General features: G+C 41.2%; 4 protein-coding genes and 2 long non-coding RNA genes across 17 annotated transcripts in view; 2 read left to right on the plus strand and 4 right to left on the minus strand.

The window, feature by feature from the left end:
* LOC127365069 (olfactory receptor 13C2-like) overlaps positions 1-6,489 on the minus strand; it is a 20,115-nt gene extending 13,626 nt beyond the window's left edge. For both annotated transcript variants that reach the window (XM_051402801.1, XM_051402800.1), the window contains exon 1: positions 3,970-6,489. In XM_051402801.1, the coding sequence (XP_051258761.1) occupies positions 4,028-4,954 (927 nt within the window). In that variant the 5' untranslated portion in view covers positions 4,955-6,489 and the 3' untranslated portion in view covers positions 3,970-4,027. The remainder of the gene's footprint in view (positions 1-3,969) is intronic.
* The window catches only part of LOC127365093 (uncharacterized), a 12,448-nt gene extending 469 nt beyond the window's left edge, over positions 1-11,979 (plus strand). Inside the window, exon 2 of the long non-coding RNA XR_007885113.1 lies at positions 11,920-11,979. This is a non-coding gene — a long non-coding RNA (uncharacterized LOC127365093). The remainder of the gene's footprint in view (positions 1-11,919) is intronic.
* Positions 1-15,253, minus strand: part of LOC127365067 (olfactory receptor 13C2-like) — a 28,879-nt gene extending 13,626 nt beyond the window's left edge. For 2 of the 4 annotated variants that reach the window (XR_007885087.1, XR_007885088.1), the window contains exon 1: positions 11,105-15,252. Coding sequence is in view for 1 of the 4 variants with exons in the window: in XM_051402798.1 (XP_051258758.1) it covers positions 12,004-12,894 (891 nt within the window). In the remaining 3 variants the exon portion in view is untranslated. Of the gene's footprint in view, positions 1-2,927; positions 3,663-11,104 lie in introns of those variants that run through there. The other 2 variants (XR_007885089.1, XM_051402798.1) reach the window with 2 other exon arrangements.
* LOC127365057 (olfactory receptor 6N2-like) overlaps positions 1-25,137 on the minus strand; it is a 259,826-nt gene that overhangs the window by 70,883 nt on the left and 163,806 nt on the right. For 3 of the 8 annotated variants that reach the window (XM_051402782.1, XM_051402780.1, XM_051402779.1), the window contains exon 2: positions 15,255-17,461. The exons of 2 other annotated variants lie outside the window; for them this stretch is intronic. In XM_051402782.1, coding sequence (XP_051258742.1) covers positions 15,256-16,266 — 1,011 coding nt within the window. In that variant the 5' untranslated portion in view covers positions 16,267-17,461 and the 3' untranslated portion in view covers position 15,255. Of the gene's footprint in view, positions 1-15,254; positions 17,563-25,137 lie in introns of those variants that run through there. 3 more of the 8 variants (XM_051402783.1, XM_051402781.1, XM_051402778.1) reach the window with 2 other exon arrangements.
* On the plus strand, positions 2,170-10,658 carry LOC127365099 (uncharacterized). The gene is made up of 2 exons (XR_007885122.1): positions 2,170-2,619; positions 10,585-10,658. It is a non-coding gene; the product is annotated as an uncharacterized LOC127365099 (long non-coding RNA).
* Positions 20,674-22,962, minus strand: LOC127365056 (olfactory receptor 6N2-like). The gene has a single exon (XM_051402777.1). The coding sequence runs from the start codon at positions 22,778-22,780 to the stop codon at positions 21,770-21,772; it is 1,011 nt and encodes a 336-aa protein (XP_051258737.1). The 5' UTR covers positions 22,781-22,962; the 3' UTR covers positions 20,674-21,769.

Raw genomic sequence — 25,137 nt, forward strand, 5'->3', positions numbered from 1 at the left:
TAAAAATGATGAAGAGCATGGGGAAAATTGTAAGATTTAATAAAGCAACCACACCCTGTATAGTAATTACTCTTGATTGTACACACTGGAGTCTATAAATTGCATTGTTACAAAATATTGCTTTTAAAGTAAAGTTACACAGTTTAGTTTCAGCACTCAGTATTGCTGGGATTGCAATATGACAAGCAGGCACAAGCCAAGATAAAACCAGGAAAATACTCACTGTGGTTTTTGTCATGATAGTTGGATATTGCAGAGGTTTACATATAGACACATACCTGTCATAGGACATGGCTGCCAACAGTAAGAACTCTGAACTGCCAATGGAGTAAAACATGAAAAATTGACAGAGACAGGCTGGATATGATATGATCTGTTTTTCAGATAAAACATCTATCAGAAGCTTTGGGTAAATAGAAGTGCTGTAAAAAACACAGTTCACTAGCAAAGCTGCAATGAAAATGTACATAGGCTCGTGGAGGTTTTTGTGGATATAGATAAGGTACACAACTGTAGAATTACTGCAAATTATTAAAATGTATACTGTGAACAAAACCAAAAAATAAAGATATCTGTATTTGTGCACTTCTACAAGCCCACTAAGAGTTATATATGTCACATTTAACGTGTAATCCATTAATGTTGTCTAAAATAAATGTAAAATAATAAAACAGATTACACAAACAGATTATTTGAATAATAATTCAAAAATAATTTTAAAAAGTATTATTGTAATGATTACCCCAACAACACTGACAACTCATTCAAAGGTACCTGACCTTGAAAATTCAGAAAATGAACTGTTTGAGTCTGTGGAAAGTTTTTATTGGATTGCTTCACCCTCCAAGGATCTCATTAAACTTTTCACCAAAATAGATTCTAATCCGTAAAGAACCTCATCAACTCTGGAGGCCTGAAGTCACAGCAATGTTTACACAATCTTTCCAACTATAATCATAATAATAAAATAATAATAATAATAATAATAATAATAATAATACATTTAATTTATAGAGCACTCTTCAAGAAACTCTGCTAGGTACAATGCCTATAAAAAGTATTCACCCCCTTGGATGTTTCATGCTTTTGTTTCTTTTATACATGAAATCATGGTCAATATAATTTGGCTTTTTTAACAAGAATTTGAAAAAGGAAATACCTCTTTAATAGCAAAGGGAAGACAGATTTTTACAAACTAATGTCAATTAATTAAAAAAATATAAAGGTAAAGAAGATGATTGCATAAATATTCACCCCCTTCAGGTCAGTATTTAGTAGATGCACCTTTGGCTGCAATTACAGCACTGAGTCTGTGTGGATATGTTTCAATCAGGCTGGCACATCTGGACACTGCTATTTTTCTCCATTCTTCCTTGCAAAACAGCTCAAGCTCTGTCAGGTTGCTCGGATCGGGCGTGAACAGCTCTTTTCAAGTCCAGCCACAAATTCTCGATTGGATTGAGATCTGGGCTTTGACTTGGCCACCCCAGAACATTCACCTTGTTGTCTTTGAACCATTTCTGTGTAGCTTTTGCTGTATGCTTGGGGTCGTTGTCTTGCTGGAAAATAAATCTTCCCCCAAGTTGTAGTTCTCTTGCAGACTGAGTCAGATTATCCTCCAGGATTTGGCGATAATTTTCTGCATTCATGTTCCCCTCTACCTTTACAAGCCTTCCAGGGCCCCAGAGCATGATGCTGCTGCTGCTGCCACCACCATGCTTCACGGTGGAGATGGTGTGTTTGTGGTGATGTGCAGTGTTTGGTGTTCGCCATACACAGCATCTAGTCTGATGGCCAAAATGCTAAATTTTTGTCTCATCAGACCAAAGAACCTTCTTCCAATTGACCTTGGAGTCTAGCACATGCCTTTGGGCGAATTCCAGGCGAGATTTCATATGAGCTTTTTTCAACAGTGGCTTTCTCTTTGCCACTCTCCTATACAGCTTCGACTGGTGAAGAACCCAGGCAACAGTTGTATGTACAGTCTCTCCCATCTGAGCCACTGAAGCTTTTAACTCCTTCAGAGTGGTCGTAGGTGTCTTGGTGGCCTCCCTCACCAGTCTCCCTCATGGACCCCATGACCCTGTCTCTGGTTCTGTTCCTTCCTTGGACCACTTTTGATAGATACTGACCTCTGCAGACCGGGAACACCCCATAAGAGCTGCAGGTTTGGAGATGCTCTGACAAGGGCCACATTGTGATGGATCAACTTTGAGGACAAAATGTTCACTTTCTGCCTGATATACCTGTATATGTACCTAGATGTTAGTGATAATCTCAAAAAGGTAATTCTAATATTGTTAACATAGCATACCTGACCCAGTTCAGCCCAACCCTGCATCGCTGCTAGTGGCTGTGGCAGACCCTCCCTTATATTATTATCGATTCTTATTGTTATCAGTGGTGGTGATTGTTTTATTAATAACTGCTTTGGGGATGTTGTCCACCTTATGCGTGCATGCACACACACACCACTTAAACACAACATTGAAAACAAATGTCACTTTGCACTTATTTTTTCTTATTAATTGTCCTGTCCATTTATTGTTTTGTTTTCCCTGTATTTCCCTGTGTATTTTGTCTTGCAATGGAAAAAAAAAATTATTAAAAAAACCACAGGTGCCCACACATGTCTAGTAGCTGCCGGTGTGGGGGTTATGGGCAGTTTTGAAACTTGCCATTCAGCTGCAGTGTGTTTTAGCCTCCAGTGTTTTACAAATTGATAGTGAGAATGGATTGAACAGACACACAGACTTGCGGCTCTTTCTTCGTCCATGATACAGACAGAGAGCAAAATAGAAAGATGTTGACAGCAATGAAACCTGGTCACTATGTTTTTACAGGGTTCCAACATCACAGACACTACAGCACACTTCTATTTTGAGTCTATACATTGTTTTCTTCAGGAAAATAATACTTTTTCAGCGTTTAAGGTTTATTTAGATTTTATTTTTCTCATAAATGTAAAGAATGTTTTGTTGCAAACATACATGCCATTTCAGCTTTATCAAAAGGCCACTTCTAACTTGAAAATCAAGGCAGATGCCAGCGCACCAACCACCGCGCACACACACACACACACACACACACACACACACACGCACACACACGCACACACACACACACACACTTTCCCTGTTTGTTCCAGCACACCAAATCTAAAGTCACAGCTTGACGTGACAAATAATGATTTTCTCCTGAGTCAGCTTGTGCAGCCGTGGAAGACCAAAAACAGAGAGCAGCAAATATCATTGTTAAAAAAAATTAAATGAATAATAAGCATTATTAGAATACAGTACTGTACTGTACACACTGTCAGTGTTGTCTTTACACGTTAGGCATGGGCTTTAATAGTTTATATAGCTGAAATCCAACATTTAATTTTAGCAAGACATTCAGAGCCAATGATCAATGTCAATACTTGTAACCAGTGTCTAATTTTGATAACTAAATTCATGACAGCAAATAAAATTATGAATAATTACACCAAATTAATTAGCCTTTATATTGTTCAAGCTCAGCACACTTTTTGCTGTTTCCATTACAAACAGAGCAACAAGAGTCTCTTTACTGTTGAGGGACCAGTGTGTAGGATGTAGGGTTATCTAGCAATGAAGTTACAACAGATTACAACTAACTCAGTACCACTTCTGTCGGAGAAACTACAGTGGCTCGCAAAAAAGGTGAAAGGCCCTGTCCAGAGCCAGTGTTTGGTTTATCCATTACGAGCTACTGTAGTCACATTGCGGTTCAACATGGCCTTCCCTGTGTAGATAAAAACAGCTCTGTCTAAGGCAAGGAAAATTTGTATTTTCAGTTAATTATACACTAATGAAAACATACCTATAAATATTATATATTCATATAATATTATATTTCTGACAATAATTCCTCCTAAATGTTATACACTGGACCTGTGGAGAGTCTGTAATGGAAAAAGATGCGTGCATTAATACTCCAAGAATTCACCTGTCTGCATGATTATTTCAGAAGAAATGACTTTACCTTATAAATCACTGTTTTTACATCAAATGATTTTGGCTGGACGGAACAACCTTTTGAGGTGTTTAGAAATTTCTTTCATTTTGAGGCCATATATAAGTGGGTTAAACAAAGGATGATACAAAACTATTTGTAACATCATTATTAATCGTGCCGTTTTTGGAAGATTTGATTCCACCCGAGCTATAGCGATATCATATGCACTCAAACAGGAGAAACTGATTAAAACTAACAAATGGGGTAAACAGGTCTCTGCTGCTTTTTTCCTGACTTCTCTACAACTTCGATAGGATATCATAAGTATCCTTGTGTATGTAAAAATTATGAAGAGCATAGGAAAAATTGCAAGATTTAATAAAGCAACCACACCCTGTATAGTAATTACTCTTGATTGTACACACTGGAGTCTGTAAATTGCATTGTTACAAAATATTGCTTTTAAAGTAAAGTTACACAGTTTAGTTTCAGCACTCAGTATTGCTGGGATTGCAATATGACAAGCAGGCACAAGCCAAGATAAAACCAGGAAAATACTCACTGTAGTTTTTGTCATGATAGTTGGATATTGCAGAGGTTTACATATAGACACATACCTGTCATAGGACATTGCTGCCAACAGTGGGAACTCTGAACTACCAATGGAGTAAAACATGAAAAATTGAAAGAGACAGACTGGATATGATATGATCTGTTTTTCAGATAAAACATCTATCAGAAGCTTTGGGTAAATAGAAGTGCTGTAAAAAACACAGTTCAGTAGCAAAGCTGCAATGAAAATGTACATAGGCTCGTGGAGGTTTTTGTGGATACAGATAAGGTACAGAACTGTAGAATTACTGCAGATTATTAAAATGTATACTGTAAACAAAACCAAAAAATAAAGATATCTGTATTTATGCACTTCTACATGTCCACTAAGAGTTATATATGTTACATTTAACGTGTAATCCATTATTGTTGTCTAAAATAAATGTAAAATAATGAAACAGATTACACAAACAGATTATTTGAATAATAATTAAAAAAGAATGAAAAAAAGTCTTATTATAATGATTACCCCAACAACATTGACAACTCATTCAAAGCTACCTGACCTTGAAATGCACCTTAAAAATTCAGAAAATTTGTTGTTTGAGTCTGTGGAAAGTTTTTATTGGATTGCTTCACCCTCGAAGGATCTCATTAAACTTTTCACCAAAACTTTTCACAAAAATAGATTCTACTACGAACCTCATCAACTCTGGAGGCCTGAAGTCACAGCAATGTTGCAGACACAGCACCCTGAGGCATTTATGATCATCTCTGGGGACTTTAATCATGCAACTTTGGATTCTACTTTGGCTGTTTTTCACGAGGTTGTAGACTGTCCTACTAGAAACAACAGGACAATTGATCTCCTGTATGCTAATGTGAGGGATGCATACAGAGTGACTCCCCTCCCCCCACTGGGGAAGTCTGATCCCAACCTGGTTCACCTACAGCTACTGTACACCCTGGTCCAAAAAAAGCCGGTGACAATGGGATGTGCTCATCAACCCGCATGATGAGGACATAGAGGGGATGACACACTGTCTGACGGAGTACCTGAACTTCTGCGCTGACGTGGTCTCCCCTGTCAAAACTGTCCGCTGCTACCCTAATAACAAGCCATGGGTAATGCGGGAAGTCAAGGCTGTCCTCAACAAGAAGAAGGCTGCCTTCAGGAGCAGGGACAGGGAGGCCATGAAGGCAGCACAGCAACCCGAATCCCGGCTGTCGGATATCGTCGGACAGTCGGGCGAGGTCAGTGACTTGAGTCGGTTCGGTGTGTCCCGTGCCGTCGTCAGTCAGAGTTGGCGTTCATTTTGGCTGATTCCACATGTAGAATCGGCCAGTGGCTGTCGGCCTCAATGACCAATCTGACTGGTGGAGTGCTAGCCCTTGACTAGTGAATCAGTGAGTGCACAAGAAAACCAGAAGTGACGATGGTAAACATACTATGCCAACGCCAGTATCTTGTCATTATTAGCCATCGTATTTTTCGTTCAGCAAGTAATGACAATAATGATCCTTCTTGACTACTATCAACACTCTATGACTAACAATGACTGACGACAGCATGCTCTGTGTTTACTAGGTCTAGAGTGATCATCATTTCCGGTTTTCTTTTTTTTTGGGCGACAACACAGATTAGCGCCGCCTGCTGTTATGGGGACATATTACGCCTCGCGCACGCACAGAATGTATGCTCCAGTCGGCGCCGCTTTTTTGACCGATTCGGGGACACGGGAGCTGACTGATCAGTCCGACTGCTTTTCTGCCGACGGTCGGCCATCGGGTTGGTGTGTCCTGGCCTTAAAGGATAAAGGTGGAGCAGAAGCTGAGGGAGAACAACATGAGGGAGGTCTGGGAAGGTGTGAGGACCATCACAGGTCACAACACAAAGACCAGAGCTACAGGGGGGACAATGGAAAGGGCGAACAAGCTGAATGACTTCTACAGGTTTAACAAGCCCTTGTCCCCCCCACCCTCACCGCAGCCATCTCTCCTCCTTCCCTCTACACACCTCCCCCCTGACACCACAACACCCCCCTCCTCCTCATTGCAGCCATCTCTCCTTCTTCCCTCTACACACCTCCCCCCTGACACCACAACACCACCCTCCTCCTGCCCCACTTCAACACAATCCCCGCCTCACATCACCACAGACCAGGTCAGAGGACAGCTGAGGCTGAGGCTTAGTTACACCTGCCAAACAGAAGGGAGCAATTCTTGTTAGAAAAGCATTCCAGGAGGGAGGGGGCGGGAAACTAACCCAAGAAACCTGGGACCAACCTCTCTCAGAACGCCTCTGAGAAGAAGCCATACAGCTTTTTGAAGAATATGTGCAGCTTGGACAGGTGAAATTCCACAGGAGCCTCACACCAGCTGGCTGGAAAGGGAAACCTTGGGGCATCACATTCTCTGATGGAAGTGACAAAACCTATGGAGCTGTGATGTACTTAAGATGGGAGACAAGTCAAGGCACTGAAATTCGATTCGTTGAATTAAAAGCCAAGCTGACACCCCTGGATCAGAAGGGAGAAGCTGTAAAAGCTGAGATCTGTGGTGCTGTCTTCGCAGCCAGGATCAGGAAGTATGTGGAAAAGCATGCTTGAATGAAGATCGTGAGATGGTTCCATCTACTTGACAGTCAAACGGTCTTGGGAGCCATTCAAAGAGACAGTTATGGGTATAAAACCTTCTTTGCAAATAGAGTGGGTGGAATCCAGAAGGCTGGACCAGTGCAAGACTGGTGGTGGATCCGTGGAGATCTGAACATAGCTGACATCATAACAAGAGGGGGCGCTCCTGAAGATTTGAAGGAGAATTCCACTTGGCAAAATGGACCAGAGTTCCTGAAGTGGCCAGTGGAGGAGTGGCCTATAAAATCAGCTGGAGAGGTTGCAGCTCATGCCAGGGAGAGTGTAAACAAGCTCCAGAGGAAGGCATTCTCAGGTGCAATAACAAGAGCTCAAGCAAGAAGGAGTCAGAGGAAAGAAGACCTGCAAGCCACTCAGGAAAGTCCAAAGAGTGAAACTCAAGAGGAAAAACCTGTGGAAACCCAACTCTTCTTCTAAGAAGGAAGCCCACTGGCTGGGTTAAATATCTTGTGGAAGTAAGAAGATTCAGTAGCCTGTCCAAACTGGTGAGTCATTGCCTGGGTTTCTCGAGCTGCCAAGCAGTGGCTGAAGAGGAAGTGCCTAAACTGTCAAAGTGGGAGGTAACATCACCCAAGCAAGCTGTGCTGACTGTCAAAGAACATGAAGATGCACTCAAAGACCTCTTCCTCGCAGCTCAAGAAGGTACAGCTTTTTCAGACACAACTCTAAGAAGACTGGCAGTATACAAAGATGTGAACTCTGGACTGCTAGTTTGTGGAGGCAGAATTCAGACGTTCAACGAAGATAAGACAGCAGTGCAAGTTTTACCATTTGAAGCATGGGTGTCTACATTGCTGGCACAAAAATCCCACAAAGCAAAGGAAGGCAGGAGCCCTTCTCCGGATGAGGAAGAAAGCCTGGGTAATAAAAGGCCGTAGACTTGCCAAGAAAATGATTGACAGCTGTGTGTTCTGCAGGAAAAACAAGGCAAAACAGTGTCAACAAATCATGGCTGACCTGCCTCTAGAGCCAACAGGCCCAGCTGCACCTTTTGAATTCACCACCATGGACCTGTTCGGCCCTTATGAAGTGAAAGATGAGGTCAAGAAGAGAACTATACTCAGAGTATGGGGAATAGTCTTCTGCTGCATGGCTTCCCGAGCCATACACACTGAAGTGGTGAGTGACCTGTCATCTGAAGGATTCCTGCTAGCCTATCAAAGGTTCACTTCACTGAGAGGACACCCCAGGAAACTCTGGTCAGACCCTGGCACTAACTTTGTGGGAGCCAGACCTGCTCTAGAAAAGCTTCACAAATTCCTTGACCGACTAAACAAGTCTGAACTTGAAGACACAGCTGCCAAGCGTGGTACAGAATGGTCGTGGAAGATCCACCCTGCAGACTCTCCCCATAGGAATGGTGCAGCAGAGGCAGCTGTCAAAGTAGTGAAGCAGGCGTTGAGCAACCTTGGTGGAGATGGTGTTTTCACATGGGGAGAATTCCAAACTTTTCTCTTCATGGCAGCCAACCTTGCAAATGAGAGACTCATCGGTGCAAGAACTCAAAGCAGAGAAGACTGTGTAGAGTACATCAGCCCGAATTCTCTGCTTTTAGGACGTGCCAATCCGAAGGGAGACCCTGGAGATTTCCAGTTTGATGGCTACCCTTACAAAAGACTTAAACAGATTCAAGCAGAGTTAAGCAATTTTCCTCCTCTGTTCAACCTGCCAAAGACGATGATGTTGCACTTCTACACCGTCATCATCGAGCAGGCTGAAGAGGCTGTGAGATGGGTGGGTGGGGTCACCTGCAATCCTGATGGCTTTGCTGGTGATGCAGGTGTTATAAACGTCCAGGGGGGGGGGAGGGGGGGGGGACACCAATGATCCTCTCAGCTGCTCTCACGATGCGCTGCAAAGTCTTGCGGCAGGACACGGTGCAGGCGCCGTACCACACGGTGATGCAGCTTGTCTATATACTCTCAATGGTGCCATCCCTCGCCACAGGTTCCTGGTGTCTCTGCTGTCATTGAAGCGGTCAGCGATCCTCCTGGAGTACTGCCTCTTGGCCTTTCTGATGCCTCGTGACAGGTTGGCCCTGGCTGTCCTCAGGCCCACCTCGTCGCCAGCTTTGAAGGCAGTGTTTCGAGCCTTCAGGAGCCTGTGGACTTCCCCTGTCAGCCATGGCTTCTGGTTGGCCCGAATGGAGATGGTTCTGGTGACCGTGACATCGTCCATGCACTTCCTCATGTAGGAAGTGACGGTCTCTGTGTACTCCTGGAGGTCTGTGGTGTTGTTGTAGGTGGCTGCCTGTCTGAACATGCTCCAGTCGGTGGTGGAGAAGCAGTCCTGGAGTGCCTCTGAAGACCCTTAAGGCCACACGCGTATCTGCTTTGTAGCTGGTTTGGTGACTTTAACCAGTGGCCTTTATGCTGACATTAGCATAACAGTGGTGTGGTCTGAGGCCCCGAGGTGGGGGGGGGGGGACGGGCTTTGTAGGCACCTCTGTGTGTGGTGTAGACATTGTCCAGGATATTGTTTCCTCGTGTGGGAAAGTTGATGTGTCCGTGGGGTTTGCGTGGTTGAAATCCCCAGCCAGAATGAGGAAGCCATCTGGGTGGGCTGTCTGCTGGTCACTGATGTGCTGATGGAGTTCGTACATTGGCCAGTGTGATGGTAGGGATAGCCGGCCGGTGAGGGCTAGCTGCTAGCCTAGCCTGGATACCTCCGTGCTTTCCCCTCTTCTGCTTCCTCATACACCGCCTGTGGTACCTCCACTGTGGGCTGGGGAGGCTGGTAGAGCAGGTCGGTGGTAGAGCAGGCCTCTGGAGCAGACCGGAGTCACGTAGCCCTTCCGCGTCCACTGGGTTTATGTCCGTGAATTTGGTTCTGCCAATGGCGAGCAGAAACTCACAGGAGTATGTGCGCCTTAGGTTTAATGGACGCGCCGATGACGAACAGATGCACGTAGGTGCACAACACAAAAAACATAAAAACACCGATCTGACGGGAGAGAGAGGAGCCGCTGCATGTGTATGCGCCGCCATCTTCGAAACCTAATGTTCACTTTCTGCCTGATATACCTGTATATGTACCTAGATGTTAGTGATAATCTCAAAAAGGTAATTCTAATATTGTTAACATAGCATACCTGACCCAGTTCAGCCAAACCCTGCTTTGCTGCTAGTGGCTGTGGCAGACCCTCCCTTATATTATTATTGATTCTTATTGTTATCAGTGGTGGTGATGGTTTTATCAATAACTGCTGTGGGGATGTTATCCACCTTATGCGTGCATGCACACACACACACACCACTTAAACACAACACCGAAAACAAATTCGCACTTGCACTTATTTTTTCTTATTATTTGCGCTGTCCATTTATTGCTTTGTTTTCCCTGTATTTCCCTGTGTATTTTGTCTTGCAATGGGAAAAAAAAATTATTAAAAAAACCACAGGTGCCCACACATGTCTAGTAGCTGCCGGTGTGGGGGTTATACATAGAAAATAATAGGGACAGCAGTTTTTAAAAGTGCCATTCAGCTGCAGTGTGTTTTAGCCTCCAGTGTTTTACAAACAGAGGAAGAATGGATTGAACAGACACACAGACTTGCAGTTCTTTCTTCATCCATGATACAGACAGAGAGCAAAATAGAAAGATGTTGACAGCAATGAAACCTGGTCACTATGTTTTTACAGGGTTCCAACATCACAGACACTACAGCACACTTCTATTTTGAGTCTATACATTGTTTTCTTCAGGAAAATAATACTTTTTCAGCGTTTAAGGTTTATTTAGATTTTATTTTTCTCATAAATGTAAAGAATGTTTTGTTGCAAACATACATGCCATTTCAGCTTTATCAAAAGGCCACTTCTAACTTGAAAATCAAGGCAGATGCCAGCGCACCAACCACCGCACACAAACACACACACACACACACACACACACACACACACACACACACACACACACACATTTCTTTCCCTGTTTGTTCAAGCACACCAAATCTAAAGTCACAGCTTGACGTGACAAATAATGATTTTCTCCTGAGTCAGCTTGTGCAGCCGTGGATGACCAAAAACAGAGAGCAGCAAATATCATTGTTAAAAAAAATTAAATGAATAATAAGCATTATTAGAATACAGTACTGTACTGTACACACTGTCAGTGTTGTCTTTACACGTTAGGCATGGGCTTTAATAGTTTATATAGCTGAAATCCAACATTTAATTTTAGCAAGACATTCAGAGCCAATGATCAATGTCAATACTTGTAACCAGTGTCTAATTTTGATAACTAAATTCATGGCAGCAAATAAAATTATGAATAATTACACCAAATTAATTAGCCTTTATATTGTTCAAGCTCAGCACACTTTTTGCTGTTTCCATTACAAACAGAGCAACAAGAGTCTCTTTACTGTTGAGGGACCAGTGTGTAGGATGTAGGGTTATCTAGCAATGAAGTTACAACAGATTACAACTAACTCAGTACCACTTCTGTCGGAGAACCTACAGTGGCTCGCAAAAAAGGTGAAAGGCCCTGTCCAGAGCCAGTGTTTGGTTTATCCTTTACGAGCTACTGTAGTCACATTGCGGTTCAACATGGCCTTCCCTGTGTAGATAAAAACAGCTCTGTCTAAGGCAAGGAAAATTTGTATTTTCAGTTAATTATACACTAATGAAAACATACCTATAAATATTATATATTCATATTATATTCTATTTCTGACAATAGTTCCTCCTAAATGTTATACACTGGACCTGTGGAGAGTCTGTAATGGAAAAAGGTGCGTGCATTAAATACTCCAAGAATTCACCTGTCTGCATGATTATTTCAGAAGAAATGACTGTACCTTGAACAACCTTTTAAGGTGTTTAGAAATTTCTTTCATTTTGAGGCCATATATAAGTGGGTTAAACAAAGGATGATACAAAACTATTTGTAACATCATTATTAATCGTGTCGTTTTTGGAAGATTTGATTCCACCCGAGCTATAGCGATATCATATGCACTCAAACAGGAGAAACTGATTAAAACTAACAAATGGGGTAAACAGGTCTCTGCTGCTTTTTTCCTGACTTCTCTACAACTTCGATAGGATATCATAAGTATCCTTGTGTATGTAAAAATGATGAAGAGCATGGGGAGAATTGCAAGATCTAATAAAGCAACCACACCCTGTATAGTAATTACTCTTGATTGTACACACTGGAGTCTGTAAATTGCATTGTTACAAAATATTGCTTTTAAAGTAAAGTTACACAGTTTAGTTTCAGCACTCAGTATTGCTGGGATTGCAATATGACAAGCAGGTACAAGCCAAGCTAAAACCAGGAAAATACTCACTGTGGTTTTTGTCATGATAGTTGGATATTGCAGAGGTTTACATATAGACACATACCTGTCATAGGACATGGCTGCCAACAGTAAGAACTCTGAACTACCAATGGAGTAAAACATGAAAAATTGAAAGAGACAGACTGGATATGATATGATCTGTTTTTCAGATAAAAAGTCAATTAACAACTTTGGGTACATAGCAGTGCTGAGAACAGCAGAGTTAAGTAGCAAAGCTGCAATGAAAATGTACATAGGCTCATGAAGGTTTTTGTGGATACAGATAAGATACACAACTGTAGAATTACTGCAGATTATTAGAATGTATACTGTGAACATAATCAAAAAATAAAGATATCTGTATTTGTGCATTTCCACATGCCCACTCAGAGTTATATATGTTACATTTAACTTATCATCCATTTATGTTATCTAAAACTAAATGTTCAATAATAAGACAGATTATATAACCACATGAGTACATGAACAATAATTCAAATATGAAGTCTCAGTATAATAGTTACACCAATATCTAAGCTATACTAGAGCATCTTACTCATTCAAAAGCTACACAACCTTCAAATAGACTTAATGTGGTCATCTCTAAAAAGTCAGCAAAATTAACTGTTTTAATCTGTTTTATTACATTGCTTCACCCTCCAAGGATCTCATTAAACTAGTACATAAAGAAACTCTGGAGGCCTGAAGTCACAGAGTTGTTCGAAGTGTTTTACTTGAGCACTGTGCCCCAATAGGCCATCTTTCCAACTTTGGTGTCTGATGGAAGTCGAAATTTGAGAATTGAACCAATTGGACTTTCCGGTTTAGCAGGGTGATGGCGGGTCCTCTGCAGTCACTGTTTTTATCTCAAGAGGCTTTCTGTTGCTCACTGGCAAGATGGTTATGATGGCATGGGCCTGCTCATCAACACCTTCACATAGTCAGGCAGAGAGCTGTTTCCTCTGCAGAAAATGGAAAAATAATTGCCCTGCCCTGCTTTTTTGGGAATTGGAGCAAGGACCCACCATAGTTTTTAATTAGACCAGTACAATTTCATGTCAGTGGGCTGTAAGTTTGTGGCAATAATCATGTTTGTTCCCATTTAATCGCAATGTCGATGGTTTGATTCAGATCCCCAAAATATTTGTTCCATGTCAACAGAACTCAATTTTTAGTAGAGCAAAAACACCAAATATAGATATTGCTTTTGAAGTCACACAGTTTAGACTGTAAATTTAAATGTTACAAAAAAATCCTTTTAAAGTGAAATTACGGATTTTGATATCAGAACTCAATGTTGATGGCAATGCAGTTTGACAAGCAGGCACAAGCCAAGGTAAAACCAGGAAAATACTGTGGTTTTTCCCATGTTAGTTCAATATTAAAGAGGTTTACAAATGGACACATACCTGTCTGCGGTCACTGATTTTATCACAACTGGCTTTCTGTTGATCATTGGCAAGTTGGTCATGACAGCATGGGCCTGCTCTTTAACACCCTCACACAGTCATGCAGACTGTGAAGGTGTTGAACTGCAGCTTGTGCTCATCTATACATGGTGGCCACAATTCACTGATTAACATGCACATGGAAGGTACACTGAAGCAAAGCTCAAGCACTTTGACTGTATACTTAAAGCCTGTATACTCTGCAACTTATTATGGTCATATATCTGTAGTGATCAATATTTTAATAGCGTTAGTTATTGCTTTGGCACAGTCCTAATCTTCAGCGAGAGGCTGCCTGAACACTGGGGAGAAGGCCCTGCCTTCCAGTCTGTTATTTGTCTCATTCAACCAATCGACATATTCAAGTGATGCTGTCGTAAATAACTTAACATGTTTTAAGTGTTTCCACAGACATGCTCGACTTCATTTGAACAATGTTCAACTACAGTTTGACACCAATCTTTGTCCATTTTCACTAGCTTATGCTCCCATATAGTGGAGCAAAATGGCTAGTGAGGATCTTCCAGATCCAGTCTTTCATTTGTGTTTGCCATTCGGATAGCAGCAACACTACATTAGCTTGAGTCTAACCAGGCAAATCCGACAAGCACACTACAGCTGATAGACAATAACTGGTGCACTGCCAAAACTTTCCAGGTAAAACTCTAAAATGTTTGTTTTCTGCAGGCGAGTAGTATCCATTAATAGGCTATTCTGACAGCAACTGTTTAAGTCACATGGCATACCATACTGAGAAAGTTGCATACAAAAACTGAACATCCTGTACTAACGATTTGAGATGAATACAGGTAAGGTTACACCCCTAGTGGACATTAAAGCTCCGTATCACAATTGTCTAGCCCAGTATTACATAAATGGTATCAATGGGTTTAAATGCCCTCATTGACAACTGTCTCAAATCTAGCACAGCCTTTCTAACATGATATTGCAAAAAAACAAACAAAAAAAACAACAAAACTTTAACATATAGGAAAAATGGGAGAAACCTAGTGAGAGGCCATTCAGACAGATTGCCAATGACTGACGAATGAAGCTGCAGTTGACATTAAAATATATATCGTTCAACAATGGGAGATCCTATTTTACATGACAAATAGTGAAGAGGATTTGTACAGCATTCTTGGAATTCTTGGGAGAGGATGTTCGCAATGACAAGCTCATATGCATAAAATACATACATAAATAAACTGCAGCATATTGAGTTGTCATTACATTGTTTGAAGTGAAGATACTCTTCACTGTTTCCGTTACAAATAGTAAAGAGGATTTGAACAGCATGGACACAAATTCTTACATTAAATACGAATCAGAACATTCACATCTCTGATTTATTACAAAATAAATGACGGTATATTAGCATCACTAACGTCACTATTACTCTAATATCACTTTTAATACACAAGATTGCATTGGTTTGACAGAACAACCTCTTCAGATGTTTAGAGATTTCTTTCATTTTTAGTCCATATATAATTGGATTGAAGAGAGGATGATACAAAACAGCTTGTAAAGTCATTATTAAACGTACTATTTTTGGAAAATCGGATCCCAGTCGAACTATAATGATATCATATGCACACAAACAGGAAAAGCTGATTAAAACCAACAGGTGGGGTAAACAGGTCTGTGCAGCTTTTTTTCTGACATTTCTACAACTTCGATAACATATTACAAATATCCTGGTGTATGTAAAAAGTATGAAGAGCAAAGGGAAAAGCCCAATGTTTAGCAAAGCAATAACACCAAATATAGATATTGCTTTTGAAGTCACACAGTGGAGACTGTAAATTGAATTGTTACAAAAAATTCCTTTTAGACTTAAATTACAGAGTTTCATATGAGCACTCAGTACTACTGGAACTGCAGTCTGACAAGCAGGCACAAGCCAAGCTAAAGCCAGGAAAATACTCACTGTAGTTTTTGTCATGATAGTTGGATATTGCAGAGGTTTACATATAGACACATACCTGTCATAGGACATGGCTGCCAACAGTAAGAACTCTGAACCACTTAAGGAGTAATATAAGAAAAATTGAAAGAGACAGGCTGAATATGATATCATCTGTTTTTCAGATAAAAAGTCAATTAACAACTTTGGGTACATAGCAGTGCTGAAAACAACAGAATTCAGGAGCAAAGCTGCAATGAAAATGTACATAGGCTCATGGAGGTTGTTGTGCCTCCAGATAAGGCCCACAATGGTGAAACTACAGCAGATTATTAGAATATATACTGTAAGCATAACCAAAAAATAAAGATATCTGTATTTGCCCACTTCCACATGCCCATCAAGAGTTATATATGTTACATTAAGTTTATCATCCATTAATGTGTCTAAAATTAATGTTCAGTTGTAAAACAAGTAGATTACATAACTAGCATACCTGAATAGAAAATTAAAAAGAATTGTCACTTTCATGATAATACTAACAATTACTCTGTACTGGGCCATCTTATTCATTCAAAGGTATCGAATATTGAAATGCACTCGATGTGTGTTTATCTACAAAAACAAATGAACTGTGAGAGTGTGGAAAGTTTTTATTAGACTGCTTCACCCTCCAAGGATCTCATTAAACTTTCCATCAAAATAGATTTTACTATGTAAAGAACTTCCTGAACTCACAGTGTGTCAGTGTGCCATTGTACAACTGTATGTACTATAGGGACTTTTCAGATGAATTTGTTAATATTGTGTGACTTGAACTGCACTGTGAAATGTAACCCATTAAGTTTACAGTTGCACCTCTCCTCCAATCACTTCCTGTAACTGTAAACTAATCCATGCATTTGTTACTTCAAGGCTGGATTACTGCAACTCTTTATTATCAGGTTGCCCCAATAAGTCCATTAAAACGCTCCAATTAATTCAGAACGCTGCAGCACGAGTACTGACAGGAACTAGAAAAAGAGATCACATCTCTCCTGTACTAGCTTCTCTGCATTGGCTCCCTGTAAAATGTAGAATTGAATTTAAAATCCTCCTCCTCACCTATAAAGCTCTTCATGGTCAGGCCCCTTCATATCTTAAAGAGCTCATAGTACCCTATTACCCCACTAGAACACTATGTTCTCTGAATGCTGGGCTACTTGTGGTTCCTATAGTCTCTAAAAGTAGAACAGGAGCCAGAGCCTTCAGTTACCAAGCTCCTCTCCTGTGGAACCAGCTTCCAGTTGTGGTTCGGGAGGCAGACACCCTCTCCACATTCAAGAGTAGGCTTAAGACATTCCTCTTTGATGAAGCTTATAGTTAGGGCTGGATCAGGTGAGTCCTGAACCATCCCTTAGTTATGCTGCTATAGGCCTAGACTATCGGGGGATTTCCCATGGTGCACTGAGCTACTCTCTTCCTCTCTCTTTCTGCACTCATTCATGTCCCATTAATGCATGTTACTAACTTCACTTCTTCCCCGGAGTACTTGTGCTTTCTCGTCTCGCAGGTTCTTATCGATCCTGGTGGAGCCTCCTGCCATGGTCCTGCTTGACTGCCATTGCCAATACTGTTGTTGCTGTGCACCTGTCTGTCTGTCTGTCTGTCTCTCGCTCTCTCTCTCTGCCTCTCTCTCTCTCTCTCTCTCTCTCTCTCTCTCACCCCAACTGGTCGAGACAGACGACCACCCACCTAGAGCCGGAGGATCTGTCCTAGGTTTCTGCCTTTTAACAGGCAGTTTTTCCTTGCCCTTGTCGCCAAGTGCTTGCTCATGGTGGTACTGTTGGGTCTCTGTAATTAATGTTAAAGAGTTCGGTCTAGACCTGCTCTATTTGAAAAGTGTCCTGAGATAACTTCTGTTATGAATTGGCGCTATACAAATAAAATTTAATTGAATTTAATTAAACTGATATCCCAGATGATGCTTTGACAAGATCTTCAAACCACCTGGTTGCCTGATTGTTCATTCTCTTGCCATTACTTTTTGTGATTTCTATGGAGTCTTGCTAGTCTTCCGACCACTGAAAGCACTTTACGTAATATACCACATTCACCCATTTACACGCATGTGATGGCAAAGGCACGCTCTACCTCCTGAGCCACAGCTTCCTACAGCGATGTTGTATGCTTCCTTGTCACGTGGCTTCATAAAGCCCTCACCTTGCCATTCATCCAAGTTTGTTTCTTATGTTACTGCTGATGACCTCATACATTCCCTGCATTGCAGTCTTATTTCAAGAGTAGACTAGTTAGTAGAATAGTCTGAGTGAGCCTTGTAAAGGCTTGAGTGGCCAGTAGACCAGAAAAGCACTATATGAATACAAGTCGTTTTACCATTTAACAGTGATCACAATGGCCAGTTGAACAATGTTGGCATACTGTTCCATTTTTACTGCTAAATGGTCAGCACTGTAGATACAGGGCATAAGTCAGCACTGTAGATACAATGCAGATGTCAGTGCTGTAGATACAAGGCAGAGGTCACTACTGTTAGTACTGCTACTTCTACTACTACTTCTACTAATGATACTCCTACTGTCACTGTCAGTGACTATCAGTGTGTTCAGTGAAGAGGTGTACCACTGCTACTAGTGGAGCAGTCTTATTTCAAACCCTCAGCTAACTTTGATTCAATGATTGATTACACCTGCAGCAGTTCATAATTGGTATGTGACTACAAAAATTACATGCTTACCTGTTCACTGTCAGAGCGCTTAATGCACATGGCCAATAACTACATGGTGAGTGGTTTAATTCCTCACCTGTGACCTTAAGAAAAAAATATTTGCTAAGTTGTGCTGTTTCAGATCCTACATTCAATAACACATGACTGATTACACATAATCCTGGATTGTGTCAGCCCGCTTCCCAAAACAAAATCAGGACATCAGTACATTTTGACCTTAATGTGCCACATGCTACCTCAAAGCAATCCCACTACACATGTTCAAGGCTAAAGCCATCGTAAAAGCCTTTGTAAACTTTTTCTCCACCTTCAGCTTGCCAAAATCCATTCAGACCGACCAAGGTTCCAACTTCATGTCAAAACTCTTTGCTCAAGTCATTGCTGGCCATTAAACATAAAAAAATCAAGTGCATTCAATCCTCAGTCACAAGGTTCATTTAAACGTTTCCATCAAACGTTAAAATCCATGATGAGGAAATTTTGTCTTGAGTAAGGAAAAGAGTGGGATGAGGGTTTATTACTCCGTCTCCTAACTGCACCAGAAAGTGTGCAGGAGTCCATAGGTTATAGCCCTGCAGAGCTGTTCTCGCCTCCAAAACTCTGCGTTACTGAAAGATTTTAAGTTACACTTGAACCACCAGGATGATTCGGCTCAGGAAGATGTCCGTCAATTGATTGAAAATAATTTCCCTCTGTTCTCAGACACTCTGTCCCGAACCACTATCCTATCACATGATATTGATGTGGGTGACCATTCCCCAGTTAAGCAGCACGCTTACTGCGTTAATCCGACAAACGTGCACTTTTTCAGCAGGAGGTCACCTACCTGCTGGAAAATGGCTTAGCTGTCCTGAGTTCCAGTGCGTTGAATTCCCTGTGTTTTCTCGTGCCCAAAGCTGATAAGATACCACGTTTTTGCACATTCTTTAGGAAAGTAAATGGTGTCACAAAAGCCGATTCATATCCGCTATCCCGAATGGAGGATTATGTGAACAGGGTGTCTTATTAGAGGGCCATTGGCAAGTCCCTTCAACTCTGCGTGCATCTGAAATCTCTGCTTTCATTACCACCTACAACTTCCTTCAGTATACAGTTGTGCTATTTGTTCTCCGAAACCTATCTATCACATTCCAAAGTCTCCAAACTGTAAAGTTTATCTTGACAACATTGTGGTCTACTTGAGCACTTGGTCCGCACACATCAAAACCCTGAACATCGTTTTCATGAGGTTAAAGAAAACCTCCCTCACTTTGAACCACTGTGACCTATTTAGGAAAACAGGTGGGCCACGCTCAGGTCCACCCGCTCACTGCAAAAATCCAGGCCATCCTAGATTTCCCCATGCCCCAGACCAAATCTGAGTTTCGCCGTTTCTTAGGAATGGCTGGCTATTGTAGTGGATTCTGCAGACATAAGATGTTGTTGCTCCTTTCACTAGTTTGACTACCGTCACTAAACCGTTTGTCAGGTCACTAGAATGTCAAAATGCCTTTGAGTCAGCCAAAGCTCTTCTCTGCAGCACACCTGTCCTTGCAGCTCCTGACTTTGTGCATCCTTTCAAATTGGAGGTGGATGCCAGCGACAGTGGAGCTGGTCCGGTGTTGTTGCAAGAGGATGGGTAAGGTAACAATCACCCGATTTGCTACTTCTCAAAAAAAATTCAGTAAGCACCAAACAAAGTACAGGACCATTGAAAAGGAAGCTCTCTCTGCTGCTCGCGCTGCAGCATTTTAAAGTCTATATTGGATCAAGTTCACTCTCGCCTGTCTCTTCACTTTACTAATGTTAAAAAGATTAGAATTTCACTTAAAGACTCAAGCAAATCCTTTGACTCCTGAAAGCCCTTTATTGAGTATCTGGATAAGACTACTGTCCACCCAGAGGAAAAGTACACCTTTCCTTTGTCAACTTATTTACTCTTTTTATTTTAGTTTATACACTTTTTTCTATTCTTTTCTTTAACATTTTGATTTATTATTTATTAATCATTATTTACTTAATGTAATTCCTTGGTTGGAGCAAGCAATGTGGTAATGTGGGTGGGAGGGATTAATGGATGTGGGATTGGGTAGGAGCTGATAGAAGCAATGATGGGTGTTCTTGTTCTGGTTCATGTATTCTGTCTGTCAGATCAGAGACCAGATCAGATCATTTTAGCTGAAGCATTCACTCTGCATTTTCACCAGGAAATATATATTCTAGTTCTATTTCTTATTCCGTACATTTTGTGAACTTATTACTCACTTATTTTTGTAGATTGACAAATAATTCCAATTTTCACATAGAAAAGTCTATTATGTGTCATTCCGTCAACTACGTTGATATATGTTACATTTAATGAGATATGAATATTTTACTGTACATTTTTGTGAATGGCCCATTAATGGGTGTCACATATACACATAAAAATCTCACATACTATATATGCTAAAGTCATCAAACATGGTACACAGACGCCTCATGGAGATGCGCTAAACACATTAAAGCATGTATTCAATAGTGCCAATCTAATTTAAACACCTATACGTCCTACAGAGCTGAAATTCTTTAAGCACATCCAATGAATTGTGACAAAAGTTTGCCTCACTGCAACCTATGTTCTATTCGAAGTCTATCACTCAATATTTTTCAATATGCAAAGTCCATATCTCCACAGGTCTTCATTCAAATGCTACAAAAATCTACAGACATTCTTTGGATAGCTATGTTTCAGTCAAACAATGAGTCTGTGGTAACTATGAATGTCTTGTAATTAGTACTGTACAACAGCAGAATGATGTGTGATTTTTTTCAGAACAATAGGGCCACTATATGGTCAGTTATAAAGCATTTTATGTGTTAGCTAATTTTTTGCTAATTGATGAACCTTAAGGGGTAGAAGACACATTTTTGTACAATGTTTTACTTAAAAACATTATGCAAGTTGAGATTTTTTGCTTCTTTCTGCACATATTTTATGTAGTTTTAACCAAAATTGGTGCTTAACATATTTAGCAGAAGCCGAACAAGAATTAAAGGTTTGTGTATCACTTATCAAACAAAAAAAAGTATTTCTGTACCCCCTGTTTCAGTAGTAGATATTTATAAAATAAATATTGAGTTGTCATTACATTGTTTGAACTGAAGACACTGTTTCTGTTATAAATAGTAAAGAGGATTTGTACAGCATGGAAACAAATTCTTACATTAAATACCTCCCAACGATCAGAACATTCACATCTCTGATTTACTACAAAATAGATAACGATATATTAGCATCACTGATGTCACTATTACTGTAACATCACTTATAATACACGAGACTGCATTGCTTTGACAGAACAACCTCTTCAGATGTTTAGAAATTTCTTTCATTTTTAGTCCATATATAATTGGATTGAAGAGAGGATGATACAAAACAGCTTGTAAAGTCATTATTAAACGTACAGTTTTTGGAAAATCAGATCCCAGTCGAGCTATAATAACATCATATGCACACAAACAGGAAAAGCTGATTAAAACCAACAGGTGGGGTAAACAGGTCTGTGCAGCTTTTTTTCTGACATTTCTACAACTTCGATAACATATTACAAATATCCTGGTGTATGTGAAAAGTATGAAGAGCAAAGGGAAAAGCCCAATGTTTAGCAAAGCAATAACACCAAATATAGATATTGCTTTTGAAGTCACACAGTGGAGACTGTAAATTGAATTGTTACAAAAAATTCCTTTTAAAGTGAACTTGCAGAGTTTAATGTCAGTGCTCAGTATTACTGGGACTGCAATCTGACAAGCAGGCACAAGCCAAGCTAAAGCCAGGAAAATACTCACTGTAGTGTTTTTCATGATAGTTGGATATTGCAGAGGTTTACATATAGACACATACCTGTCATAGGCCATGGCTGCCAACAGTAAAAACTCTGAACCACTTAAGGAGTAAAATAGGAAAAACTGGAAGAGACAGGCTGAATATGATATCATCTGTTTTTTGGATAAAAAGTCAATTAACAACTTTGGGTACATAGCAGTGCTGAAAACAACAGAATTCAGAAGCAAAGCTGCAATGAAAATGTACATAGGCTCATGGAGGTTGTTGTGCCTCCAGATAAGGCCCACAATGGTGAAACTACAGCAGATTATTAGAATATATACTGTAAGCATAACCAAAAAATAAAGATATCTGTATTTGCCCACTTCTACATGCCCATCAAGAGTTATATATGTTACATTAAGTTTATCATCCATTAATGTTGTCTAAAATAAATAATCAGTAATAAAACAAGTAGATTGCATAACCAGCATACATCAATGGAAATTTAAAAATAACTATCACTTTCATAATAATACTTACATTCACTCTATACTGGAGCGTCTTATTCATTCAAAGGTACCTGACTTTGAAATGCACCTCATGTCTAAAAAAAATTTACTGTAAGACTCTGTGGAAAGTTTTTATTAGATTGCTTCACCCTCCAAGGATCTCATTACACTTTCCACCACATATATTCTAATATGTAAAGAACTTCATGAGTTCACAGCATTGTTTGACATTTTCTTGTATGTTTCCCATTCTACAACTGTAGGTACCACAGGGACTTTACAAATGAATTTTTGCATTCTGTGTGACTTGAACTGAACTTTATTTTTTTAAGTTATTTTATTTTTTTTGGGGGGGTTGATAGAGACAGCTGAAGATCGACAGGAAAGGGGGGTAGAGAGACAGGGGATGACACACAGCAAAGGGCCGCAGGTCGCATTCGAACCCGTGACGCTGCAGCAACTCCGTATATGGAGCTCAGCTCTACCCACTGAGTTAACCGGGCGCTGACTTAAGCTGAACTTTTACTGTGAAACATAACCTATTATGTTTACAGTCATCTCTCCTCCAAGCTCTTCCTGTGATTGCAACCTGATATTGCTGTTGATGCCTTGACCAGATGAACAAATCTCTAGGTCATCCCATTGTTTGTCTTCTTACCTCTCTTTTCTCTTAAGGCTGGTTAGACTAGATACTGCTTACTTTTTAGGCAGAGGGACGATGGTGGCTGTCTTGAAGCAGGAAACACTCTCCTGTGACAGTGATGTGTTAAATATGTCAGTGTGCTGCAGACCACTATGTCCTTGAGCCTCTCATACTGTGGGCGGTTGGTGAGGTAATCCATAATCCAGGATGTGAGGTGATAATCCACACCAGAGAGCTCCAGTTTGTCCCTCAGAAGCAGAGGCTGGATGGTGTTGAAAGCACTGGAGAGGTCGAAGAATGTGATCCTCACAGTGCTTCCAGGCTTTTTCAGGTGAGAAAGAGCTCTGTGAAGGAGGAAGATGACAGCGTCATCCACCACGATGCCAGGCTGATAGGCGAACTGCAGCGGGTCCATGGATGGTCCCACCAGAGGGCGGAGATGGGCGAGGACCAGCCGTTCCAGTGTCTTCATCAGGTGCAATGTCAGCACCACCGGCCTGTAGCTGTTGAGGTCCTTTGGGTGCGGCGTTTTTGGCACCGGCACCACGCAGGATGTTTTCCACAGTTGTGGAACTCTCCCCAGCTTCAGGCTAAGGTTGAAGACGTGCTCCACAATCCCACAGAGTTGGTCTGCGCAGGACTTGAGGAGCCTGGAACCAATGACGTCTGGACCCGCAGCCTTTTTCGCCTTTACCTTCGTAAGCTCTTTCCTCACCTGGTCAGCAGAGAGGGACAGATTGGGGCTCGGGGGCAGGGTGTTTGGGGGTGTGAAGGGGGATGGAGGTGTGAGAGGAGGTGAGAGCGTCGGTGGGGGGGATGGAGCAGTAGTAGAGGTGGAGGTGGAGGCAGTGGTGGCTGGCTGCAATCTGAGTGCTCTGTGGGTGGGGGTGGGGTTATAATAATAATAATACATTTTATTTAAAAAGCGCTTTCCTGAATACTCAAAGACACTGTACAATATAATATAAGAAGAATACAAGAACATCAATCAGTAAAACAATATAAAACAGTACATTACAAACGTTAAAAACACATTAGACTGAGCAAGATTTTAAAAGCCATTTTAAAAAGGTGTGTTTTTGTCAGTGATTTGAATGTTGGAGGGTCGGTGCAGTCACGGATGGGTTTGGGGAGAGTTCCAGAGGGAGGGGGCAGCTACAGAGAACGCTCTGTCGCCCCAGGTTCGGTGCTTGGACCGGGGTGGTGGAGTCAGAAGGTTTGCGTCAGATGAGCGGAGGCTGCAGGAGGGATTGTGGTGATGGAGCAGGTCTGAGGTAGGAAGGAGCCTGGTTATGGAGGGCTTTGTGTGTAAGGAGGAGGATTTTGAACTGAATGCGCTGTGGAACTGGGAGCCAGTGGAGGTTCTGGAGGACGGAAGTGATGTGATCACGGGTGCGGGTGTGGGTGAGCATACGTGCAGCGGAGTTTTGAATGTACTGTAGCTTATTTAGAGTTTTGGATGGTGTGCCATAGAGCAGGGGTTCTCAACCTTTTGCAAGCTGGGCCCCCCCAAAGCTGGTTCATTGCAGTCGGGCCCCCCCCTTCCCGGCGCCACCCCCACTACACCACCTTGCATAGATAGATAGATAGATAGATAGATAGATAGATAGATAGCCCTAGGCTAGGCTATTATTTTTAG

This window comes from Dicentrarchus labrax, unplaced genomic scaffold (genome assembly GCF_905237075.1).
Source record: "Dicentrarchus labrax unplaced genomic scaffold, dlabrax2021, whole genome shotgun sequence".
Taxonomy (NCBI): Eukaryota; Metazoa; Chordata; class Actinopteri; family Moronidae; genus Dicentrarchus; species Dicentrarchus labrax.

Excerpts from the sequence above, each read along its gene's own strand:
- LOC127365056 (XM_051402777.1), bottom strand. The coding sequence starts at position 22,780 with ATGGATGATAAACTTAATGTAACATATATAACTCTTGATGGGCATGTA.